Source organism: Clupea harengus, chromosome 2 (assembly GCF_900700415.2).
Source record: "Clupea harengus chromosome 2, Ch_v2.0.2, whole genome shotgun sequence".
Classification (NCBI taxonomy): Eukaryota; Metazoa; Chordata; class Actinopteri; order Clupeiformes; family Clupeidae; genus Clupea; species Clupea harengus.
Window position 1 is genome coordinate 26,460,066 of NC_045153.1, and position 27,122 is coordinate 26,487,187.

General features: G+C 47.6%; 1 protein-coding gene across 16 annotated transcripts in view; it reads left to right on the forward strand.

The window, feature by feature from the left end:
- Window positions 1–27,122, forward strand: part of zmp:0000001200 (dedicator of cytokinesis protein 9) — a 78,849-nt gene that overhangs the window by 3,326 nt on the left and 48,401 nt on the right. For 3 of the 16 annotated variants that reach the window (XM_031558874.2, XM_031558884.2, XM_031558919.2), the window contains exon 1: window positions 20,864–21,302. The exons of 4 other annotated variants lie outside the window; for them this stretch is intronic. In XM_031558874.2, the coding sequence (XP_031414734.1) occupies window positions 21,120–21,302 (183 nt within the window). In that variant the 5' untranslated portion in view covers window positions 20,864–21,119. Of the gene's footprint in view, window positions 1–20,861; window positions 21,303–27,122 lie in introns of those variants that run through there. 9 more of the 16 variants (XM_031558898.2, XM_031558902.2, XM_031558932.2 and 6 more) reach the window with 5 other exon arrangements.

A 27,122-nucleotide genomic window follows, 5' to 3' on the forward strand; every position in this document is an offset into this window, starting at 1 on the left:
CAAGCTAAAATTGAATCTCAGAACCAATCTACAAACACAAAAGCACAAAGTCCTGTAAAGAAGACAAACTGAAAGTTACACTGACTCTGTCTGTGTGTGTGTGTGTGTGTGTGTGTGTGTGTGTGTGTGTGTGTGTGTGTGTGTGTGTGTGTGTGTGTGTGTGTGTGTGTGTGTGTGTGTGTGTGTGTGTGTGTGTGTTGCACATGTCGATAGAGTAATCAGTCAGCCAGTAGTATGTCTAGCAGTGAGACAGTACAAAAGACACCCACAATGGTAGAATATGGAATATCTCTCCTTCTCTCTAGTCTGTCACTCATTGCATCCTTTATGACCTCTTAAGTTCACCTTTGCATTTGGCCAATGACTTAAAATGACATCGACAATAAGACAATAGTATTTCCTCTCTCTCAGTGTGCTGTCATTGCTCATTCAGTTACCTCTTCGCCAGAGGTCAATGCATAGCCAGCATGCCTGGCTGTTCTCTGATACAGGATATTGACCCTGCCATCTGTAACTGCGGAGTGAGTAATGCCCCTCCTGTATCAGCCAAATGATTCCTATGTGGCTGTCATAAAGGCATGAACCTGTTCAAAGATGATTTGACATTCAGTTCACCAGCAAACTCGGCTGCGTCCGTGGAGGATGAGAAGACTCCTGACATTTGCAGTAAGGTCAGCGACACAGACCGGGACCTGTTCTCCTTCATACAGGCCCGCCCGCCTTCATCATCTACTTACTGAAGCTGTCCAGTGCCCCCTCTCCCTCCTCCCAGCACCTGCCCTGGCACCCTCCTGCCACCCGTGATCGACACCGCAAATAGACACGTGATGACTGGACTGACCTCTCCTGGCTGAGAGGGACCTAAAGATGGAGCCAAGGACAGAGACAGCTTTGTTGGCAGAGTAACCTGATTACATTGAGAATTCAGACTCTTGGAGGATCGTAATTGTCTTTAGTGTTGGGTGTCTTTTGGATCCAAATATTCAGGATCATACATATGCTTATTTAAGGATCCTCTTGAAATTAAAACATCACAACAGTAACCACAGCAATACATTGTTCTTACAGTAATATGCACTTTGTCATCATAAGCCTATGTGTTACGTGCTGCACCAGTATCCTCTACTCTTCCCCCTGGATGGTGTTGAGTTGGTTACTGTGCTGTAAGCAGGAGATTAGAGGGCTTCCAAACTAGTTGGGGCACTAAGCAGTTGGCCACACGTGTTCTTGGCAGCACCGCTGCAGAGCCAAGCGGGAAACCTACACCTCCCTCAGTCTCTCAACCCGTACAAGTGAGAATCAGCAGGATCCCAACACCAGAGTAATGACTTTACAGGAGGACAAAAGAATATGGTTTGGCCCTGGCTGCTAAAATGAGTGTTGTAAAGTCATCAGTGCCTCCTGTGGGAGTTGGAGACTGAGGGGAGATGTTGAGTAGACGATGGCCCCTGGGCGAGAGAAATTCCCTGCTGAAGGGTTATCAGATGGGCTTAATAATTCATGAGTCCACAGAGCAAGTGCCCATCTAAGCGGCCCACTCCTTTCTATGTGTGTGTGTGTGTGTGTGTGTGTGTGTGTGTGTGTGTGTGTGTGTGGGGGGGGGGGACTGGGTTCAAGCACTCAGATGCCTAATGTGCCTCAGATGCCAGCTACAAGTAGCTCCCTGTCCAGCCATGCTCACCCCATCTCTCCTGTGTGTCCAGCCATGCTCACCCCATCTCTCCTGTGCTGTGTGTCCAGCCATGCTCACCCCATCTCTCCTGTGTGTCCAGCCATGCTCACCCCATCTCTCCTGTGCTGTGTGTCCAGCCATGCTCACCCCATCTCTCCTGTGTGTCCAGTGGCTGTTGATTCGGTGCGGTGTGGGGCCACAGCCAACCTTGCTTAGCTTCCTTCCTCTTGATGTTTACCAGGACAATTATGCTCATTATCTGATTGAAGTGGATGAATGTGGAAATACACAAACATTATATGGCCAATTGCATGTTGTTTTCCTGCTTGTCTGAAAGCACAGATACTCAGAAAGTCATTCTGGATAATTATATGGGCGCTAAAAAGAGGAGTGGAGATTACCATGTTTGTGTCTGAAATCTATAAAACATAATCTGAATCCAAAGATGATAGAAAAAATATATAAAATACATTCTAAAAGAATGACAAAAATCCAGGCCGACAGATATTTTCTCCAAACACAGAAGATTTATGGAGTCATTGTGAATGAATGCTGTGAGGTATTAAACCCACTATGTGTAACACACCCAGAAGACTAGCCATAAATAATGTCTGTGCAGAACTGGGCAGGAGTCTCTGCTGTTGAGGTTTTAATCCAATCCAACTCATCTCCGGGGGACTGGCTGCAGGATTCCTCATTGTGGTGGATGAAATGAGTTAGATGAGCTTGTCCAAACGTGTGAGGATGTAGGACTCATCCAAAATCTCTCTGAGTTGCATTCTTCAGCCTCTGACTACAGCTTCCTCAGCCAAGTGGAATGTTTATATCAAGGCCAAACTGACCATTGTTTCATCCGTGCAGTTTCAAATCTAAAAAGTGGAGAGTGGTGAATGAGACCTCAGAATGAGAACTCCCAGGCTATCAGTCCCTGGGACGGTACAGATTTCACAGTGCTAGGTTCTCACAGTTTTCCCAGGCAGTCTAGGCTCGGGTCACGATCAGTTATGTAATTCTGCTCAATGCAGGCTTATAATAAACAGGGATTTAGTTCAGTCTCATTTGTCAAATGAGGGGTTCAGATTTTTGTCTAGGAACCATCAGAATAAATAATTAAGCTGGAGGTTATGTTCTGGTTCATTTTTCTTCTTGGGTTGAGGGTAAATACTGCAGTGTCACAATATTAGAGCCTTCTTTGGCTTGTAAATAGATCACCCTCCCCAATAGGCCCTGCTCTAAAAGTCACCCGTACCAAAACAGGAAGTGCCCACTGCTTCCTGCCTCTCATGTCATTTTTCCAGTGGACTCCCTGAGAATAAGATAGAGCACAGCTCTCCGTCTCTCTCTCTCCCTGAGCTGGGCCCACTGCCGCAGAACGGGACTGTGTATGAGAAAACCGCCCACTGTGACGGCTCTCTCCGATAGGACCCGACTGTTATGAAACACAGGGGAGGTTACCATAACAAAGTGGCAGAGTTCTAAAGAGGCTGGGCAGATTGTGTGTTTTCCTGTTCGCAAGTGCTAGGCACTGGTCTGGAAAATGTTTCCCTTTCCCTCCGCGGCATGTTAAAACTGCTTCTGCCTTTGATACTTCAACGTCCAGTGGAATACTAAGAGGCAGAAAATGAAATCGTCCAATGCTTGTTCATAGCTTTTGGTTTGAGGTGAGGTCCTGTATTGGTTTTGGGGAGGTGCCCTTTCTTGCAAGGAGATTTGGACAAAGAAATAAGGAATATAGTTGTTTGAATTGGAGGCTTCTGTTCATTTCAATCCTACGTATCTTCCCATTATGACTAGAGTCTTCGAAACAGTGTAAAAGTTGAACCCTGGTATAAAAAGGACCTGGAAAAAGCATAAGCAAGCACATCTCTCTGTATTTCAAAACTTCTACACGATTGCAGGCTGAATGTCAAATGAAACTGAAAGGATTCGAGTGGATGCCCAAGTGTGACTGTTTACAAACTGCGGCCCCAACAGAGTGCATGTGGGACAGATCAGGCGTCTAGCCAGGGCTTGTCTGTGAGAGGTGCGTGCCTGCAGTGAGGTTTGTTTAACCAGAGGCTGGCTGTCTGCTGTTCCTGCCGAGGGCTCTGACTGGTGCACTCTCATCCAAATAGAGGATGATTTAGGAGCCGTGCCGGAACGTCGGGCCTCACACCTCCCTCCGCGCTTTGAGCAACTGCTGTTTGAAAAGTCCTGGCCGACGCCAAATATTGTCTGACGGCTCTCTGTATGGTGTGGTCTGCGGCGCTCCGCCAGTGAGAGCGTGACCTTTAGTGACCTTTAGTGCTCCCTCAGATGGCTGGTAGGGAGGTTTTGGTGTCATTCCAGCCGAACCTTTGTCATTGTTACACTGGAGGAGCTGGTTCAACATCTGGTGTTGCTGCGTGTTGTTTACGACTGGGGATGTCATCATCCCTATGCAACAAGATAATCAGATGAAGATGTTCCAAACGCAGATCCATTGTATTTGCAGCGGGGAAGCTAGACTCAACTGGGCTCTTGCACACTGTAGTGTGTGAGTCACATCCTTTGAGATTTCCATTTGACTAATCTAATCAGGAAAGCTTGATAAATACCTCTATATTGAGACAGACTTCAGTAATGGTATGAGGTTATACACACCATCACCTGTGTGTCAAGCTGGGTGAGCTTTCGAGTCATGATTAGATGATTTAGAGTACATCTTTTCACTGCGTGTCCTGGGTGTGGCTGCCCTCTGTTGTGAAAGCCCCTTGTGATCCCTGGCAGGTCTAACCCAATGAGTGGTGTGTTTCTCTGACATGATTAAGCATCCTGTTCCCACCTCAGAGGAGGACGTGCCGGCCTGAGGGGCCGTGAGTCTGGGTGTCAGTGCGCATCAGTGACTCTGTTAGCGGCAGGCCCTCACATGTCCACAGCAGGATGCAGGAAGTGAAGAAGGGGAACACCAGGAGGATGTGCATTATTGGTGGATGACTGTGGCCTGCCCACCACCCAACCACAAGTGCACTCCGCGCACACACACACACACACACACACACACACTCATAAACACACACACGCACACACCTATCAAGGCATGCGCACATACATACTCAAAAGGTACCGATCACCTTCAGGCGTAGCAGTGACGCTGGATGAGTTTGGGAGTCGTGTCCGTGTTTTGTTTCACCATTGATCTGCACATATGACATGGCCGTCTCAGATTAAATTCCTGGGATTAGAATCTGAGTGAGCGGCGGCGCCTCTGAATATGCCAGCGCAGGGGGGGGGGGGGGGGGGAGGCTGCAGGAGTGAGAGGGAAGTTTCTCACAGGAAAATCCACTGGCCTGAGGGGAAAACGTTTTCATTAAGGGGTTTTGTGGGCAGGTGTGCTCCTCCAGCTCTATAAAAATGTCCATAAAAGCAATGTATTTTTCCCTTTAGAGGTCTAAACAGAATAGCCAGCTTGCCACAGTGTGAAATGGGTTCAATTTGTCAGCACAATAAAAGTGTTCGTGTGTGTGTGTGTGTGTGTGTGTGAGAGACAGACTCAAAATCTTTCCTCTAATGGCTCGCCCAGACAAGTAGCCCTTGGGCTTAATGGGAGAGCCCCCACACTCAGTCACTTTCATCTCCAGTCATCTGTTCTCCCTCCCCCTGTTGAAGTAATTAAGACCTACCTTCCCCAAATCGCCTGTTGTTAGTAAAGAGCAGTGGCAGAATCAAACTCTGTTCTCAACACAATTAAAGCAGTTTTCAGGCTTCAACCGGACAGGATTTCAATGTTTTATTGATTACTTTCCCTCTCGTTTTAATGTGATGGTGATGTTAATTATTTTTCAAAAAGGTTTTGTGTGTTGCTGATTACAAAAAAAAGCGGTGTGCTTTGAGAGCTGCAGACAGGCAGGGTAATGCTGGAGTCAGAAGTCTAGACGAATAGGTTAATCTGCTTTGATGAGTGTGTCATCTACCAGCCAGCGTCCCTTTAAGCTCCAGCCACATAACCTCTGCCTAGCCCTGGCTCTGCTCTCAGTGAAGCCCGTGCTGCTGTTTCTAGAACTGCTCCAGCGTTCTCCTCATCCTGCCCCCCCACAGCACAGACTGTCCCTGGGCGGACTGGATCGATGCTGGGCCGTTTTGAGAGGGAGGTGCGATGAGTGCTCAGTGCTGAGTGCTGCTGGATCTGCTGGCTTGGGATGGGGCAGGAGGGGAGCCAAAAGCTCGATTGGCATTTTTAATCTCCCAGTCGCTGTGAGACAAGTTCTGTGGGGTTGGAGAATGTGCCGGATTCCTGGGGGGGTTTTGGGAGTTGGGGAGGTTTCCCATGGGGGGAAAAAAGTGAGTTTGCTTTCTGTGAGTCATAATGAAGTGAATATATGCCCCAATCAGCACCTGTGCATGTAGCCCTGTCGGTACTGCAGGCTTCAACACAACTACACAATAATAGCAGAACAGCTCTGTGGCTCTTGCAAGAACAATGTTCTGTTTGTACTCTATTTATTGCATCTTTCTGGCGAAACCCTTGTGTGAAATTGGAATTTGGAATGTTTTCAAAACTTGTGTGTGAAGAGTGTTTACCCTACGTAAGACGTTGCGTTAGTTAAAGTGGACTGGAGGCTAAATTCCAAATTCATAACACAGACAGCCTACGATTTGTTTTTTGTGATTCACAATTTGACATCTCCAATCCTCACTCTGTTACTCCAACTGTGACGCTCAAGGAGAAGGCTTTCAGCAGTGGGAGAGAGGCATGACGTAAGTGAATAAATCTCCCTGCCTAACTCCTCTCCTCTCCTCTCCTCTCCTCTCCTCTCCCAAGCCCATGTATGTAGTTATTGGCTCTGGTGTGATTTAGTGAGCATGATTCTTAACGGATCCACGCCAGTGGGCATGAGCCTGTGCACAGACTGCATGGGACCTGTTGAACTGGGGAGAGGGGATCAACTCTAATGACTTTTCACAAGGCAGGGCGCATACTTGGGATTCCTCAGTCTCAAAGCATGGGCATTGGGAGGAGAGAGAGGGAGACCCAGACAGCACCAGACTCCGGGGCAGGTCCAGCCCTGATCCGGCCCTGATTAGCTAGGGAGAGGGAGAAAGGGAGGAAAGGAGCCGTAGAGAGAGAGAGAGAGAGAGAGAGAGGCCCAAGCCAGCAAGGGCCCGGCTGATCAGAAGGGAGCGTAAAGGGAGTGGTGGGGGGGAGAGTCACGTGAGGCATATTGTGTTTGGATTAGCTTCATTTTTGAGAGCGAAAGGAAACCAAGGGATCATGCTTTGTTCCTTCCTGTATAGTGCCCCCCCTCCTACATAATGTGTTAAATCTCCCCTGATCTTCACGAGTTACTCAGCATGTCTGATATGATGGCAAATAATGAGTGACTGTTTTTGTCACTATATCATTCACACAAATCTATCATTCCCAATCCTTACAATATTGAGAGGCTTTCATTGGATAACGTTTTAAACTGCTGTGGTTACCAGACTGTCCTCCCATCATCATGATGTGAACTGTACTGATTTGCCAGGCATAAGACACCCGAAAGGACAAAAGCAATCTGTGTTGCTTAGCAGGAAGTTCTGCTGGCCAGGTCAATATTTAGTTTCGCCTGACAGCCGATGCAATTAGACCTTGACCCATGCGCAGCCCCCCCCCCCCCCCACCCCACCCCCTAGAAGCTCCTGTGTTTTTGTTTGTGCTGTGTTTCCTTCTGCAGGCCGCAGCCATCAGATGCAGCTGAGCAGGCCTGTCCTTCAGAGCCCTATAGGGGTGGGGAAAAAAATCGATTCTTCGATTTCTCTCGATTCTCTCTAGAACGATTCTGTCTCGATTTAGAAAAGTTCATAATCGATTTAAAAAAATATATATATATATATATTTTTTTTTACACATTAATTTTGTGTTGAAATGCAAGCTGCATCGATTATTGCATTGTTCATAGAAAGTCATAATTGTGACAAGGAAAAACTTTTTCTCTAATAAAAAAATAGAGAAGGTAATTCATCTGTTGATTTTCTTTAATTATCAAACACAAAGTAGGAAGTGATTTGAGACTCTGAGTAGCAAACTCAAATGTTTTAAAAATCGAGATGCATCGATAATCGTTTTAGAATTGATAATCGATAATTGGTTTAGAATCGATAATCGGTTTAGAATCGAATCGTTGGCCTCTGAATCGGAATCGAATCGAATCGTGAGGTGCCAAGAGATTCCCACCCCTAGAGCCCTATATGCTCAACACTGCAGCCGGGTTTAGTGTATGTGCTGCACACTGCTAAGCCACCAGGCTCGCTCTTAATCAGCCCTGCTCGTGGTGGAGCACACTCTTAAGGGGAACCTCAGTCACACACACTCACACTCACACTCTATTTCTCACATGCACTCTCATACACACACTTACTTATTCGTCACATCAAACAAATATGCTTACAGTCATAAAACACACACATACCCCCACATACTCACACATTCCCCACTCCTGTGCCCTGTTGCCACACACACACAGCTACCCCTGTAAACACTCCCCTCCCCCCTCCTCCCTGGCCCTCTCCTGCTCTCCACTCTCTGCCCATCTGACGTGTGATTGATCAGAGAGAGGGCAGGAGGTGCGTGCCTCCTCCAGTCTCCCCTGAGGCCATACCCCGCAGAGATAAACCACTCGCTTAATCTCCCCGAGGAGCCTGCACACTCCAGCACTGGAGATATTTTTAGGTGCCTCCACAACACGTAGCGGACCATCAAGGCGCTGAGAGTCTCGGGCCAGTCTCCCATAGCGCTTACTCCCTCACACGGTGGGAAGTGGAGCGGCACTCAGACGTTTGGCGCTGGATTAAATTGATTTGCCTTGGCGTTGAGGGGGGATTTCCACATAACGAGCTTCTGGATTGTTTTCCAAATCTTACGCTGTGGTGCCGTCTCTGTCTTACACCACATCAAGACTTTTATCACGTCAGACCCACAGAATGATTTCCATAAATCTCTCCTGCCGGGGCACACAGACCCTCTACCTGCTTTTGATGAGCTGCTCACTGTAAGGTTCCCAACCCCCTGGGGATGCATTAAGACAAAACATGGAGTTTTATAGAACTTGGCCGCAGGAGAGTTTTGTTAAATGTTGACCATCAGGCTTCTGTGGATCGCTGAGCCATGCTTCTTGTTTTGGATCTAAGTGCTCTGAGTGTATCAGTGCCAGAATAGGCCCTGTAGGCTAAGCGCACAGCCTGAGAGAGTTGATCCATGCATTTATTTTTTTCCCTCTCCCTTAATGGAAAAAGAGGAGGAGCTGAATGACACAACCTCTCTAAAAACAGACACTGTCTGGTTAACATGTGTTTCCCTCGGACAGGAAGTGTGATGGGACTGGGCAGAGAGGCGGAGTGCCACGCCGTTGACCCATCCGTGTGAAATACAGCGGGGCTCTGCGGCGTGGCGCTCTCTGGCGTCCTCTGGGTAAACACACTCAGACGGTGCCAACGCCTGGTGCCAACGCACGCCCGGCCACAGGAGCTGCCCCGCCAGGCCGATCCCTTCAGGTGAAGTGCATGTTGACTTAGGAGTCACCACTTGCCATGTTGGTTTCGCGTTGTTTGTGTGTGTGGACTATCTGCTGTCAGTGTGGATTTCCCTCACACACACTGGGCTCTTGTGTGCTGTGCCCATGGCACCCACTGCTTCAGGCTGGCCCACTCATAAGCCCCTGGACAGGAGCCCTGAGACTACTGGGGCTGGTGGTCAGGGTGGTGAGCCACCAGGAGGTGTCTGAAAGGGGCGTCTTCAGGGTTGCATCTGTGTTAGCGGTAGCAGCAGGGGCACAGGTGGAAGGGCATTGTGTGTCTTTGTCTCCCCCCCCCCCCCCCTGGCCATTTCCCCCGATTGTCAAGCGCCCACATTGAGTGCAGCTCAAGAGGATTTCCACTGATTACTGGGGAGGAAAAAGCCCGGGCAGATTAGCCGATCGTCACAGGGCTCCCCCACCACTTCCACTCACACCCCATCGCTCTGCTCTGCTCTGCTCTGCCCTGCACAGGCGCCTGGAACTCTTACCAAATGCAGCAATGTATTATGTATGTGTAAGATGCAATTATAACCCAAATCCAAGACTCAACGAAAGTTTTATGAATGACATGCCCAAGCTTATTTTTGGCCACTTTTCCTTATAGCCGGAAATGCCATGCGCCGGTCTGGTGCACTCCTCAGTGCTTTGGTAGCACATGCTGCCATGTGGTGCCTCAGATTGATGGAATGCTGATGAACCAGGGCTGAAACCCCATCGCTCTCTGTCCTCCTGTCCGCTTATGTCATGCGTAATCTGAGCCCGGCTTTACACGGAGCGCTACTTTCACAGTGCCACCGAGGTCTGGTCCACACTGGCTCAGGAGACGCGGGGGTCAAGAAGCTTAAGTTCCCATCCACCCCCACCACCCCGCCTTCACCCCTCCCAACCCCCTGCCGTCGGTCGGCCTCTCTCCAGTGCTTCCTCCCTGCGTGCCCCACCTGGATCTTGATAGCTTCCTGCCATTCATGACTTCTTCCTCGACTCCTTCTCCGATCCCCTCTCTGCAGACTGCGCTCTCTTTTTCCCACCGGGCAGGGCAGACACTCTCCGTGCTCCTGCGCCAAAGGGCAGGTCCCATCAGACTGATAGATATGGAAAGCACCTCGCATTCTGTTTGCTTTGTTTTTGCAGGAACATGAAAGGGACTGTATCTGTTAATTGCCCGACAGCAATGAATCATGAACTGGTCACACGTTAAGTTCCTGTCAGGCAGGATATTGCTCAGCAGGTTGACCATGTTAGATCCATGGTAACCGTGTTAATGGGGCCGAGTTGATTTCCTTGATGCAATTGTATCTGGATACTGTATGGTGTTATTTGCTGGGTCTTACAGAACTGCAGATATCCAGTTCACTAGTCATCGGTATATTTCAGTGCATAATCCTACATTGATCCATTTCTGTGTGTCCCAGTGCTGTTCCAGTTCCTATACACTGAGTCAATACAACACAGCTTCTCTATTAAGTATTGAACTTTGCACTTAATATAGAAGCTATTGAGTTATGTAGTGTTAAAATGGTAAGCCTGTATGGATGAGATGTATGCGCGTGCATGCTTCTGTGTGTGTGTGTGTGTGTGTGTGTGTGTGTGTGTGTGTGTGTGTGTGTGTGTGTGTGTGTGGTGGGGTGGGGTGGGGTGGGGGGTGTGTGTGTGTGTTATGAATGAACTGCAGTATGAAGGTATGTAAGCTGGGCGAGCACAAACTTGTAGTTACCTCTGATGGCCCCCAAGAGAGGAGCAGCATGTTTAAGCTGATCCCTTCAAGTCCCCACTTCTGAGCGTGTGTGTGTGTGTGTGTGTGTGTGTGTGTGTGGTGGGGGGGGGGGGATGTGTGTGTGTGTGTTTGTCTGTGTCTGTGTGTGTGGTTGGCTTTTCTCACTGTGTGTTTTAGTGTGTGTGTGTTAAGGTTGGGTGAGGAGAAGGACTGCGTGCTTGGTTGTGTGTGTGAGTGTGTGTGTCGGTCCAGTGATTTAGGGTGATGATGCAGCCACCACTATTATGTGTCATGCCCCACAGGCCACAGGAATCCCAGGTATGGAGAGATCGTAGCCTCCAGGGATTGGTCCATCTGTCTCCCTCTCCACGAGCACCACCACGCAACCCTTTCACTCGACCCCAGTAGCCAAATCCACACCGTTTGAAGCACTTAAACAATGGAACGGTGCTTGGCCAGTCCTCTCTCTGCCAAGGCCAACCGTGAAAACCCAACTGAGTGATTCACTGCGTGTCTGTTTGTCTTTACAGGTCACTGCTTGTGAGACATGTAGCATAGTGTTGTGTCAGTCATCACACTCACTCTGTGAAAACCTGATATGGGACTGTACATTTCAGCGATACAAAATGGCTGAATGTGTGTCAATGTTTTTGCGGCGGCAGACTATGCACAGTAGCACAATGTTATCAATGGCCTCTTATTTCTCTTAGGCTGTTTGGTATTCTGGAAGTGTTTGTGGTTTGATGGGGTCTGTGCTGCCATAGACACTTCCGCCGGAGTCCAGTGATTGTGACCATTCTTCTTTTCTTCTGACTGGTTTGTGGTCGTCAGCTTTAAGAAATGTTGAAATCCAGTATTCATATTTCATCTCTCTGACCCGCTGGGCCTGAGAGCTGGGTTTTGGACGGGGAAACAATGCTTTCAGTGTTTTTGGCCATTGATCTGCTTTTGGTCAGTTTGAGAAGGATTTCAGATGTTGACCAAGTGCTGCCTGTCTGTCAGTAAGCTCATTCCAGCCTACCAGAAAGACATCTGGAAAGGCCCAACAACTTAACTTGGCATTGCTGAAAAATGTCATTAGTATTCATTTAGTTAATCCCCAAGAAGGAAAATGGACATAATAATTTTCAATTTAGCTTGCATACAAAAATATCAAACGCTCATTATAAAACAAATTAAATGCAATGATATCTAGTAAAAATAATGTAATGACATTTGTCAGTGATAATCCAGTTGTCTCGTGTAGACTTTGATAGTCTGCCATTACATGTGAAACGTAGAGAGCACTTATTGTATGTGGCATTGCCAGATCATCTTAGACATGATTAGAAGGCAGCTGAAGTCTTGTTTTCAGTTTTGAAGTCATCGCATCCGACTCAGGTTAGTAACAGTAGAGCATGTTGTCTTTGGCCGCATGTCAGACATGTCACGCAGGTAGTAGTTTAACCAGTTCTACGGTGATGTGATCGCGTGAAATGATACAAGCACCTCTGAGTAGATATGTATAGAGTCACCTGTAGATTTGACATTTAGGGTTGTTCAATGAGTGTAGTAACCATATCAGAGCAGTGACCTTTGCATTCTGAGACTGCATTGGTTTGGAGGTGCAGTACTATTAGCCACCCACAGAGGGCAGTAGCTGCATTGCTTGGGGCCTGTCAGTGGATGAGCTAATTGTTGATATGACGCAACAGTGGGCTGACACTGGGGAGAATTTGACAGTCACGCTCCACCATAATATTTCCCCCTCTTAGTTGCCACAGCAAGATATATAAAGTCTGTTGTTAAGATTAACACTACAGGTTTTGAGATGACAGCCAACTGTAAATGTGATGTTGTCTGCTGAAGCCCAGGGGAGTACTGTGTGGAGTATCAGTTCTGTTACTGGGTAACTCTTAAAACATGTCCTCATCTTAAGTCATGTTGCAGTATATATTGGTGTGGAGATATTAGTGTAAATGTTGATACATTTGTTGATACAAGTGAAGATGTTCGCATTGATAGCGCATGTGTGATATGAGATTGTTTAGGCTTCATCCAGGAAGTTTGCCAGCTGATCTGAAAACAGTCTGGAACAGTTCCAAGCACTGCCAGTCAGGGAAACACGGAGCTTGCCAGAGAGGAGGAGAGAGGAGAAAGAGGGAGAGAGGGAGGGAGAGGGAGAGCAGAGGAGGACAGGGTGAGAGAAGTGGAGGAGAAGGCATGGGAGGATGAGCTGCGTATCTGTTGACACTGGCACAAAGCGCCGCACAGCATCCTGTTTCCCATTCACATGCAAAACTGGATCTAACAGCAAAACAAGGACAGTGGCAGAATTTGATCTTAAAAAGTGTGTGTGTGTGTGTGTTTTACCTGTTTTTGTGTGTGTGTGTGTTTGTTTGTGTGTGTGTGTGTGGGTGTGTGCATGTGTTTGTGTGTGTGCGTTTGTGTGTGCATGTGTTTGTGTTTGGAGAGAGAGTGCACACATGTACACTTTTTTGGCCTGTGTGTTATTTTTACTGGTCTTGGTGGCAATACTTCAAAGCACAGAAAAAAGTGCCCCTCAGGAAAGTAGGTTATATTCTCCTCTTGGGATAAATAAACCATCCCCAAAATCCTGTGCACAGGGAAGCGGATGTGGCCCCTTCTACTTGTGAAGTGCCATTTTGTGGGACTAGGTAACCTTGGTGTCAGCTACTGTTGTGAAAGAAGGGCTTTGTTTGGTAGAGACCTTGTGTGCTTGTCAAAATAGGGCCTTTTTCCTATGTCTATGAATGGGGAGCTGAAAGGATCTCCATATGGTGCATGTTGGGGCAGACACCTGTATTCTTGACAGTGTAGTGCTAGAATGCTTATTGTTACAGCTAGAAAATATCTCCTGACTTGCCAGAAATGAAATGCTTGCTGTTAAATTATCCTGTGTTTTGATGCTTTGCTGACAGGTTTAAGCCAAGCGGGCCATCAGAGACAGCAGTGTTTAATGACGGAGCGACATCTTTTGATGGGGTTCACAGGGTTTGAGCGAGCCTAGTGGAAAGTGGACAGAAAAGAAGGGCCTGTTATGACATGATCCATACAAGTCCAGGAAGCAGGCACTTCCCCCCCCCCCCCGTCTACATCTGCACGTCCCCAGGGTCCCTCAGCTGTGGCCCTCTCCTTCCGCCCTCCGTGCCCCCCCCCCCCCCCAAAGAGTGGGGGAGGGAAGAGATCTCACACTCTGGTACCTCTGTGACCACCGTCCTTCCCCCTCTCCCCCAAGCCTGGACATTCAAGCCAGCTGTGGGTATAACCTCTGAACTGGAAGGGCCTCAGATGTGCTGCCAACTCCTCCTAAAGCACCGCATTCACACCCACACACACACACCCACACATACACACACACACCCACACACACACACACACACACGTGTATACACATACACAAACACTCACACCACTATATTTTAAAACTCAGTGGAAGCCCCCTGACCCGTTTTGGCCACATGTACTGGCAGCTTTGATGCGTTTAATCAGACTCAGCCCGTTGTTGTCCCACAAACAGCCTGACAGCACCCTGCCTAAATCACACCCGGTGGAGAGCTAATGCGATTTGGGTCTGTTTACAGGCCAGCGACACCGTTCCCTCGCTCCAGATGTGCCCCACTGGCTCTCCAGCGGTGGGCAGGGCCATCCAGAGAAGCCGCCGGTCGGGTGAGAAGAGAACAGTCACACCGTCTCACCAGAGTGTGACTCCAGTCACGGCCCCAGCCCTCAGACTGCTGAGTGTGATCGATCATGAAAAGCCTGTGTCATAAACGGTGTCATAAATAGTCTCTGACACCAGAGTGGTTGATGATCTGTGTTTACGCACTGCATTATGGGGGGATTATTTATTCAAGGGCACAGCAATGTGGGTCGCTAGTGGTTTGAATCCCTGTCATGGTCAGTTGTTTACCTAGAGCCGTGGTGATGCATCCACAAGCTGGTCGTGACCTGATAATGCAGGGGTTGTTGAGAGATGCTATTCATGTGTCAGTATGTGTGAAACAGAGAGAGAAAGAAAAAGAGCCCTCTTTTCCTGGGTTTCCGGTGGCTGTATTGTGATGACTGGACCACGCCACCCATATTCCCAGTTAGCAGGGCTTGGTGACCTTGGCTCATCCCAGTTTCTCTGAAAACAGCTCTGCAGATTTCGTGCGGGGGATCAGTCATCATGTACAAGAATAGCAGTTGCTGTCCGTGTAGATCTTAGTTTTCATTTCACTGTTTATCTTGGGATGCACGCCTGTTACACAAGACAGACTGGACTGGCGAAAAATCCCCCGTCCTCTCTACGCCGTGTGTGATTGGTTGGCAGTTTTGAAGTGTTCAGCACAACACACTTACACTGTTTCCCCAGTCTGGGTAAACAAACTTGGGACATCAGCTTAACACTTCATGAACTCTGATACAGCAGCACGCCTAGGTCCCACTTCCTCCTGCGCTCACAGAGCCCATCTGTGTGTTGACTGAACACACACATTTCACACATGGCATTTCATACAGTCCAGAACACTTCTACTGCTATGTTTTGTTGTCCTCCTGATTGTTTTTTTGCCCCCTTAGAATCCAGTTATACAAGAGTGTGACCTCAGTCAAAATCTTCACATATCCAGTTAACTGATAAAGACTTCATTCATTGAGTCCTGGCTGGATGTAGCCCGCGTGGCCGGGTGCTTTCGAGAGCCAGCTGCTGACACTGCGGGTTCAAGGAAGAGGGCTCTGGGTTGTGGGGCACCTCTGTGACTCAGCAGAGGACACGTTTTGAATTATTCATCTTCTGGCTCTGTGCTGGGTGCTGAGAGCACACAGTCTCTCCCTGCCCTCTCTCCTCCCCTCTCCTCCCCCTGGGGCCCCAGCACCACAGTCTCTCCCTGCCCTCTCCCCTCTCCTCCCCCCTGGGGCCCCAGCACCACAGTCTCTCCCTGCCCTCTCTCCTCCCCTCTCCTCCCCCCTGGGGCCCCAGCACCACAGTCTCTCCCTGCCCTCTCTCTTCCCCCTGGGGCCCCAGCACCACAGGCCCTGCTGCTGCCGCTGCTGCTGCTGCTTTGGAGGTATTTTTGGCTGGGGTATATCTGTTTCAGCCACAGTGTTGGTCTGCAGTATATTTGTATTGAGGGCCCATGCTTTTATTATGTTGTGTTGTAGTCCTCAGCTGCCCTATATTGCTGAGGGTTTTGAGTCCCTGTGGTCATCAGTGCTCACGAAGGGGGCATCCACAGGGGAGGGGGCTGCAGCAGGGCAAGGTCACAGGGGACTTCAGTGGCTGCAGGAAGCATCACGTCCAGGATAGGATTCAGAGCGATTGATTAGCAATGCTGCGGATATTGGGGGAGGGGGAAGTAGATGGCTGACATGGGAAGATTCCACCCCAATCACTCACACATGTACACACACAACTGTCACCATTTAGACTTGAAAATGCAGATCTATCTATCTGTGTCTGCTGACAGTCAGACAAGTGGTGGGTATCACTGTCTCTACTGTACCTCTGAAAGCCCAGCAGCCGGGCAGACTCCACCGGACCCCTCAGACTGTTTTCATAGCTGTCAGTCACCCCACTGATACTGGACAAAAACAAAAATCCAAAGAATGTTTAAATGATGGCTCACAGTGAGGTAGAAATCCAGTTATGGCACATGACTGCTGCTAATGGTGTTTAGTAGCCTCCTTGAGAGAGACTGAAAAAGGACCAACACATGTCTGTTCCCCTCGCCGACTGAATGTCGTATGTCGTACGGGAGACACTCTGTAGACGTGCCTGAACAGGAAAGGTTGGAATCTGTCGCCTCAAGGCAGACGCTTTTGAGTCTGTGTTGCGTCTGAGCCACTGTACGCTAGCGTGAGGTGATAATTCACCTCGTGTGTAAACAACGCTAAACCCTGCTGCGCTCCTCTTTGTTCAGTGCCATTCTGTTGTCAGCAGGTCTTTGGGGATGAATTGTGAGTTCTTAACGTACTCTGAAAGGAGAGGAAATGTGTGTGAATGTGAGCTGTGTATCACCTTAGGACATTGTGTTACATTTACTATGAAGTTCCATAAGTACTATTTGGGGGCTTTCATAGTGGCCCCATTGGTCTTCTATTGGACTTTAGTGCCGTTATGGTACATGAGGATAGTGTGTGTGTGTGCCTTTGTTTACAGGGTCCATAAAGAGAGGTGATTTAGTTTGCCTTTGAAACTGTATATGGCAGTCAGCACTATATCATGCACTCAAGCCTTTTCCTCTCGGGTTTATTCACGAGGGGGTCAGATATAGGAGCCCTGCGGCCGTGAACAACCAGGGGGATTGATAAGGAGATCTATTTCTGGACAATCAATGAAGTGAAATTGCTCATTTAAGCTTCCTCTCTCTCTCTCTCTCTCTCCCCCTCTCGCTCTCTCTCTCTCGCCACTGTCTTTCTCTACATCTGGGCTCAGCTGCCTTTACCCCACAGCTCCACCTCCAAATCAAATGTAGGTGAGTGTGTCAAGTGCTGCTGAAATATTCATGCTCCTTTTGAGGCGAACAGAGCGGCTGAGCAGCCAGCCTGAGGAAGTACTTCTCAGCTGAGGAGAGGAGTGGAGAGGAGAGGAGAGGAGAGGAGAGGAAAGGAGAGGAGAGGGGGTTGGCCAGGGGGTTCAGGCACTGGTTTACTGCCCCATGCTCCCTAACTGAACCCTGCAAATAACATTAGTCACACCACTGCCCCTGCCTGCCTGCCTGCCTGCCTGCCTGCCTGCCTGCCTGCCTGCCTGCCTGCCTGCCTGCCTGCCTGCCTGCCTGCCTGCCTGCCTGCCTGCCTGCCGGGATGCATACGAAGGGAGAAGGAGGCAGCCACTCTCTGCTGCTCCCATCAACTCACTCCAGGAAGCCAGCAAAAGGAGTCAAAATGGCCCAACCATCCGTAGGAGATGTGTGTACTCACCCACTGTAAAGCACACAGACTAGATGACATACAACTGGCACTTTTTAAATATTTAACATGCTTATTCATTGCCTCTCAGATTTGTGCTTGTCGAGATGCTTCTGAATGTGTAGAACTCATTGAATGAGTTATGGTATACTCATATGGTGCCCTCCATTCCACAGTGCCCTTATATGACTGTCCTTTAGGCATTGTATAGGGATTGTGCATAGTGGCTAATGGTTCTACTGGTCTCTGAATTGCACTAAAACAAATCAACGGAATGCTTGACCTTGCAACAGTTCCCTTGACCCTGAGGGGCAGTCCACTGACCCAAGGCAGGTTGTCAGGTTGACTTATTACATCCTGCATTTAGCTACATTTTATTACTGACTAATCACACCCTGTCACTTCATTATCATAGAAACACAGAAAAACAGTTATGCATGTAAATGACAAGCAATCAGTATGTAGCCTAATGGAAGTCATGTAATGTATGGTAAACAATTAGTATGTAGCCTAATGTAAGTCATGTAATGTAAGGTAAACAATTAGTATTTAGCCTGTCTAAAAACACACACTGGAGCAGCATTATGCCGGCTTTGGTCTAGTGTAAACAAGCAAAGCCGGCATGATTAGGGGTCGTCATCTTCTTCTTGGCCAGTGTAGTGGGATCTCTTCTTCTTCTGTAGTGTAGTGGGATCTCTTCTTCTTCTGTAGTGTAGTGGGATCTCTTCTTCTTCTTCTGTAGTGTAGTGGGATCTCTTCTTCTTCTTCTGTAGTGTAGTGGGATCTCTTCTTCTTCTGTAGTGTAGTGGGATCTCTTCTTCTTCTTCTGTAGTGTAGTGGGATATCTTCTTCTTCTGTAGTGTAGTGGGATCTCTTCTTCTTGGCCAGTGTAGTGGGATCTCTTCTTCTTCTTCTGTAGTGTAGTGGGATCTCTTCTTCTTCTGTAGTGTAGTGGGATCTCTTATTCTTCTTGGCCAGTGTAGTGGGATCTGTTCTTCTTCTGTAGTGTAGTGGGATCTCTTCTTCTGTAGTGTAGTGGGATCTCTTCTTCTTCTGTAGTGTAGTGGGATCTCTTCTTCTTCTGTAGTGTAGTGGGATCTCTTCTTCTTGGCCAGTGTAGTGGGATCTCTTCTTCCGTAGTGTAGTGGGATCTCTTCTTCTTCTTGGCCAGTGTAGTGGGATCTCTTCTTCTTCTTGGCCAGTGTAGTGGGATCTCTTCTTCTTCTTGGCCAGTGTAGTGGGATCTCTTCTTCCGTAGTGTAGTGGGATCTCTTCTTCTTCTTGGCCAGTGTAGTGGGATCTCTTCTTCTGTAGTGTAGTGGGATCTCTTCTTCTTCTTGGCCAGTGTAGTGGGATCTCTTCTTCTTGGCCAGTGTAGTGGGATCTCTTCTTCTTCTTGGCCAGTGTAGTGGGATCTCTTCTTCTTCTTCTGTAGTGTAGTGGGATCTCTTCTTCTTCTGTAGTGTAGTGGGATCTCTTCTTCTTCTTGGCCAGTGTAGTGGGATCTCTTCTTCTTCTTCTGTAGTGTAGTGGGATCTCTTCTTCTTCTTGGCCAGTGTAGTGGGATCTCTTCTTCCGTAGTGTAGTGGGATCTCTTCTTCTTCTTGGCCAGTGTAGTGGGATCTCTTCTTCTTCTTGGCCAGTGTAGTGGGATCTCTTCTTCCGTAGTGTAGTGGGATCTCTTCTTCTTCTTGGCCAGTGTAGTGGGATCTCTTCTTCCGTAGTGTAGTGGGATCTCTTCTTCTTCTTGGCCAGTGTAGTGGGATCTCTTCTTCTTCTTGGCCAGTGTAGTGGGATCTCTTCTTCTTCTTGGCCAGTGTAGTGGGATCTCTTCTTCCGTAGTGTAGTGGGATCTCTTCTTCTTCTTGGCCAGTGTAGTGGGATCTCTGTGAAAGAGGCTACAGTGTCCTGTTTCTGTTTACCTCTGCTACATCCACCCCCCATCCATCATGAGGATGTGGTGTCATCCAGTAGATGCTGTCATTACACGCTCTCTCTCTCTTTCTCTCTTGCTGCATCCCTTTGTATATTTTTACTCTAAAGGTGTAATGTACAATGTAATAATGTAAAATCCTTTTTAGCAAGTTATGAACACATATTGGCATTTAGGTACAGTTACGTTTCCCTTTGGCAACAAGGGAAGTGTGGAAAAGGTTTGTTATAATAATGCTTTACACAGAGTATCAGAATTAGCAATTCCCCCCTCTCTTCAGTCATGTTATTAACCAGGTTTTAGAATGTCATGTAAAGCAGTGCTTAAGGAGCACCATCCCAAATTATTACGCACTTGGCAAAACCGCAAGCACAGCTCTTCCTGATCTGGCCAGGAGCTAATCTTTTATTTAGAAAATAGTCACTGCTTGACGTCTGCGCATAAAAAGATTAAGTCGTTGCATGTCTGTGGCATGTTTTGTAAATACGAGATTGCCTTGAGCAAAAACATGCTCCAAATCATCAAAGCTTCACTGTGAGGGGGCATTTCTGACATTACTGCAACCCAGAATTATTATGACAAGCAGCTCTGTCTGGGAGGGAAACGTAAATGTGTTAATTGTAAAGCTTGGGCTATCTGGTTTTACTGCAGAGGGAGAGTTCTAATGCCTGACAGGATTGGGGCTAGTTTTTTTTACGATAATGAAAAGAGAATGGTGAATTTGCCCAGCTTTAGATGTGTCAGTGGGGGTTACATGGAAATGGGTCAGCATTGGTTATTGTGAGCCGTCTTTGTGAATCACAGACTAAATGTCATAAGTGAAGACTAAGGAAGAAACTGCAAGAGACATCTTGTCAGCTAGACAGAACCATAGGGCAAAACATACCCAAAAAAGAGAGAGAAAAGGGGCATATCCAGAGAGAGAGAGAGAGTGGGGGAGAGAGATAAGTGTTTTGTGTGTGTGTGTGGTGAGGGGGGGTTGGAAGCTTAGTATTGGCTGAAGCTGCAATATTGCTCTCAGCATCCCTCATCTCTCTGCCTCTCCAGAGGAGTTCATCCTGCTCAGACTCGCCCTCTCATCTCATTCCCCACTTCCCCTCTCCCTCTCCCTCTCTCTCCCTTCCTCTCTCTCTCTCTCTCTCTATTCTTCACACACTCTTGCGCTGTGGCATCAGTCGGTAGCCTCGCCCCTGCACTCTGCTTCCATCTCCTCTGCTCCACGTTGGCCGGAGCAAGAGCTGTGCAGCGCGTGGCAGGAGCGGCCAAGGGGATGGGAGGTGCAGCAGGTGCTGTTCCCTGCTGAAGGAAAACCCGAATCAGGGGGAGCAGGGCGCCGGCGGCTCTGCTGAAGGGGGTGGCCATAGTGGGGGGGATGCTGGTGGAGTTGGAGCCATGGGCGGCACCACCAGCATGATTCTGTTTGACGGGCTGCGCTCGGCCCTGGAGAGGAACTGTGGCTACATCTGTAAGCGCGCCGATGAGTCGGGCCACCTGGCGGAGTACGAGTCCGGCTCCGAGCCCACGTGCAGCCGCAGAGAGTCGCGAGTCCTGTGGCCCACGAGGAAAGCAGCGAAGGTGTGTCGGCGTGTGTGTGAGAGTATGTAGGGAGTATGTCACCTTGTGTGGGAATGAGTGTGTGTCGACCTTACGTGTCTGTATCGAGGTTTGACTGTGTAAGTCTGTGTGTGTTTGTGTGCGTGAATGTTTATGTGTGTGTGTGAGTCTGTGTGTGTACATGCATGTATGTGTGAGTCTGTGTGTGTACATGTATGTACGTATGTATGTGTGAGTCTGTGTGTGTGCGTGCATGTATGTGAGTCTGTGTGCGTGCATGTGGTTGTGTGTGGTTGTGTGTGTGTGTGTGTGTGTGTGTGTGTGTGTGTGTGTGTGTGTGTGTCTGTGCATGTGAGTGGGTGTGTGGAATTCAGTCTTTGTGTGTGGGTACATGTATACGTGAGCGTGCTGCCTGGAACTAATGTGACCTTAATGCGAGCATGTGTGCATATAACCATCCAGTATAACACTGCTGCTCTGTCATTGGTCTGAGGAACACGGCGTCTCTGGGAAGAACACTTGCCCAGATTCTCCTCTTTGCTCCAGAGCCAAACATGCTCCCTGAATCCAAATGTGTTGCGGAAGTGTAGATTAAAGATGTCATGCATGGGAACAATTTCCACAAACGGTAAATCTCCAGAGTTTTCCTTCCTCTACTGAAGCTTCAGGATTATGTGGGCAATTTCTGAAGGTTTTTCTGCAATCCATGTCAGTCCCTGCGTGGTTTAATGGTTTAATACAATGGCGAACATCTCTGTCTCGGAGGATGTGATGGATTGACACTCATTTGTGGGATTTGAATAAATGTATTCATACGTATTTGTTGAAGCTTGCCTTTACACGTAAACTATTTTCTTTTCATGTTCGAAGGTCACATTGAATTTGATCAATTATTCAGTGTAAGTGCGCTGGTTTTAGTGGGGGGGTGGGTCTGTCACTGCATAACCCACATTTTGAAAGAATATTCGTGGAAACAAAGCTGTGTGAGGAACTGTCTCTGGCTTTGCTTCTTCCGCTCCTCCCCTGCTACGCTGCTTGCCAGTTTAAGCTCTCATCTGCAGACTCCGTGGGGTGGGAGTGTGTTTGAGATCAATAGACTCCCTGCTGCACAGGCCCAACACAGGGAGATTTTAACTCCGTCATGCGTTTGGTTTTGCCCTGGCTAGGTTGGGCTTAGCTCTGGATGCTGCTGATGCCTTCTTTGTCCTCAACAAACCATAGCTGCTGCTCTTGCTCATTCTGTCTAGTCCAATGATGCTTCCTTTTATGAAGTGTTAAGGGCCCTAAAAATGTATTTGTACTATTGCCTGTGTTTGACAGCAGTGAAACAAGTTGGATATCACTGAGACTGACTACTGAGTATAAGTGACTATGGACTGACTTTATGACATTTGTTCTCTTTTTATCTCTTATGACTGCTAATTGTTGGAATATTAAATCATCTTACTTGCCATAATACTGTAAGACTCTTGAGGTTTCTCAGTTGCGTAATGAAATCACACCCAACACCCCCAACTGTCATATCCTGCACAACTGGCTCCATATGGTGTTGATGGCTGGTGTTGTGAAGCTAAATATAATGGCCACCGTCCCTGTGAACTCTGCGCCCTGTGGGTCTCAGTGTGTGTATCTGGAGCGGGGTGAGGGGTTGGTGGGCCTGTGACGCTCACGCCGCCCTGGCTAATGAGCCGTATGACGCTGCTCATCGGTCGCCGCTCACATTCATTAGCCAGGCTTTGTTTTGAGAGGCTACGGCTCTGTTATTTCACTCAGGCTCTGATTACCGCAGCGCACCCTTTTCCTTCCTCCAGGAAATTCTCAGCGCACACAGCCATTTAGGGAAAGGTGGCGGCCCATTCCTGCGTCTGAGTGCAGGAACGCATCAGTGAGCCTAACGGCACGCTTTCAGATGTTTCTCAGATGCATTTCAAGAATACTTACTCTAGCTTACTTATTTATATATATATATATATATACAGGGTTGGGGGATTACTTTAAAAATGTATTCCGATACAATTACTGATTACCTGTTAAAAATTGTATTAAAAAAAAAGAAATTGCAACCTAATCCAATTATCACAATATTAAAGTAATGTAACTTGATTACTTTCCGTTACTTTTGGATTTCCTCAATGCCAAATGTGCAAATGAAGACAACAGAAAAGAAACATCAACAGCCTTATCCACTGTATATTGGTGGTTTTCTCCATTTTGATGTCTGTGATGGATATAAATGCTGAAAAACATTGGTCCAACCTTGAAGACGAAGACATGTACTGCTAGAGTCATAAACTGTGCAACTCACTGGTCACATGCATTTCATGAAGTGGTGCATGTGAGTGCGTATGTGGAAGTGAGTCTTTGTGTGCTATCCACAAACCCCTTCTAAAAGGGCACAAACCAGCTTTTTTTAGACATTTGTGCAGTAGTAGTGCTATTTAAATAACATCTGGTGTGGGCGTCCTACTTATTACTGAGGAAATGAACGTAGTATGCTACTAATATCAAAATGTACTATATTGTCATAGCTATGTGTTAGACAACAAACTGAACTCAATACTAAATATGTAAAGTTCTTTTTATGTGCCACTGTATTGATTGGAATGTCAGGATATCCTTTTTGGGACCAAATGCAGCATTTCACAGAGATATTTTACTAGTGAATCACACATAATTTGCACAGAAGAAAGTATGAACCATTGAAAATAAAAATAAACCGGTCATCCCCCACTTTTCTTTTTTACCAGTAGTTGAACACTGTCTCACTGTCAACAGTTTTTACAAACAAATACCTTGCATAATTTAACACTTTTTGGCCAATCCCCTTTGCAATATAGCGTGGGCCTGCTGGGCGGAAATGTGAACTAGTTCAGTTTGTTGCCCTAAAGGAAAATGGGCATGAGGGCCGTGTGGTTGTGGTTTGATGTGTGCCTATATGTCACGCCAGCACAAAAACTCTGCTCCTGCCACGCCCCCTTCGACTTCAACTCACGCACCTCCATCTCATTCACTATCACCGGAGTACTAATCACGCACACCTGTTACCTCTCTACTTAAACCCTTCACTCCTTGTCTGACCCCGCATCATCATAAGATGGTTTTCACTTAAGCGTATTCTCTAAGTCAACAGCACAATGTAAACTTAGAAAAGAAAAGGAGGAATTTTAAGAATTAAACCTGCCCTCTGCTCAGTGTTTTTTAAAGACAAATCTGCTTGTGATTATGCAAATTCAGCCTACAGACCTACATTGAAAGTGCACAACACCACAGTTTACAAAGCATAGGCTAATAAAAAATTAAATCAGCACAGATTGCACTGTTATGTTCTTCCCACTTTCAGCTTTGAGGACAAAATATTGTCGATATTTCCAGCCAGGGAAAGCATTTTTTTAACTCAAGGTCATCAACTGGACTTGTAGTTTTCTCGGTTGTCTTCTCGTGACGTGTTGTAAAGTGCGCATGTGGATGATGGTTCAATGTTCTGCATTTAAACTTCGATTTGTAATCCTGTTAATAATCCCAATTTTTGCTAAAAGTATCTGTAATCTAATTACGTCTTTTTTTTTTTTTTACTGTACCGGAATACAGTTACCCTCTTTTTCTATCCTAATTACATAACGCCGTTCCATGTATTCCGTTACTCCCCAATCCTGTATATATAGCTTTTAGCAATGCTTTACCAGTCAGTGATGAACAAGTCACCTTTTTGAACCCAAGGGAGTGAAATAATTGAAAACATTCCATCTTGAACATTCCATAAACAAAAAAATATTTGCACATCTGAATGTAGTCACGGTTTATCAACTGCATGCAGTGAACGACACACTTTTGTATATTTACAAAACATCCAGGCTTTGACAGAATTCCATGTTCAGAAAAACAATGCTATTATTCCCTGAAGGATAATGACCAAAAAACTGTTTGGTTTCTTTAAAATTACCCACGGTGTTATGCACTTAATGCATTACATCACATAGTCATGTGTGGGTCTTTAGCTTCATCAAGTCATTTGGATGTGGAATTACCTCATTGCCCTTTAATTTCATTCTTCAGCGTACGCATGTGCTCCCAATTATAGCAACTGAGCATTCTTTAGCTTATGCTGCTAGCTTTTTATGTGTGCATGAGTTTCATCAGAAATTGCTGCGTTTGCTGTTTACTCACACAAGGAGCGTACTGTATAGACTGCTAGCCAACACTTCCCAGAAAAATCCTCTTTCACGCCCCCTCCCGCCACCTCCCTCCCTCTTTCCCCCATCTCTGTCTCCTCCACTTTTTCTCTTGCATCCCCCCCCCATGCCAATGGAAACTCTGAGCGCTCGTAGTGATAGTGCGTTCTTCAGACCCAGGCCTGGGCGTTCCCCAGTACATCCAGGAGAAAACAATGGGTCCCGTTAGGTCCCTTTCCACTCACTCACACACACAAACACACGCCAGCCAGCAGCGCAGCGTAGCCAAACACCACCAGCGGCGCGGGGGCAAGTGCTCATTGTGCGCTGCTATTTGCCTTTCTCGAATTGCCCCCCCCCCATCCTCTGAAGTCCACCACAGCGAGAGCAGAGAGTCCTGGCGAGATTTCCAGAGTTGCTGATAAGACCGAGGCGCTCCACTCTCGCTCTGTTTGAGGGCTTCTCCCACACACACGGGCTGGAGCTCGTGAGCATTATCTCCCACTCCTGGCCTCCAGCCTCGGCCCAGGCAACACAAGCTTTGTTTGCCTCTCCCCCCGGCTTGCTGTCATACCATAGACAATATGTTTGCTCTGTTCGTGGCACAAGCGTCTCCGCTCTCACAGAAACAAAGGGATTTGTTGTTTGATTTGTTGAAGGAAGTTACAAGCCTTTTGTCACAATCCACACAACTCTATTGTGATGTTCATCTGACGTCATTTGTGGCTATTATCCCACATTTATTGCAGACAGTCCTTTCCTCTGTGTGTTCACAGCAGGCATTAAGCCTAATATGTTATCACTGTACACACACACACACACACACACACACACACACACACACACACACACACACACACACACACACACACACACACACACACACACACACACACTCACCTGGCGCCTTCTGATCTCCTCGGGGGGCTTGACTGGAAATGGCATAACCAGTGGGCCACGATTCTAGGAATGGAAGTCTGTTTTGTTACATTCCAGGTTACACCCTCCGTGTTTTCCCCCGGTCACTGTTGCTGAGAAGGTCCAGCTATTGCATCATCAAGCTCTCATTATGTAATGTCCTCCACCCCAGTGCTTCCCAGTCGTAGATGGCGGGAGCGTGGCATTTGACACAAGGCCGGCCGGGCACAGGTCTATTTGTGCTGAGGGATTTGAAGTCGTGGCCTCTGTGAGCTAGTAAGGGACTGGATTCCCTTGGGGATATTAAGAGGGTTGGACACTCTCACAGTCCCTCTGCCTCACTCAGCCCATGGTGGATGTCTAGCCGCTGTTTTATGTAACAGAGGACGGAGACCTTCAGTGATGAAAGCTGAATAAAAAGGTCTGAACTGGACTCCTGCGAAAGGAGGAATAGGGAGGCCACACTTTTAATAAGACTATTAAGGATCTCTAATGGTAAAGCCAGGTAGAAATATTTTTACGATTCTGTGACTTTTCCGCCGTGTCTCACCCTCTCCAACTCCAGCCAGACGCACACGCACACGCACACGCACACGCACACGCACACGCACACGCACACGCACACGCACACACACATACACACGCACAAGACTACGTTTTTCAAAGTGACCTATGATGGTGTGTGTTGAGGTGCTGAGATCTGCTAAAACAATACGCACCGTCCTCTAAAGCACAACAGGGCTGCCAGGGCCCC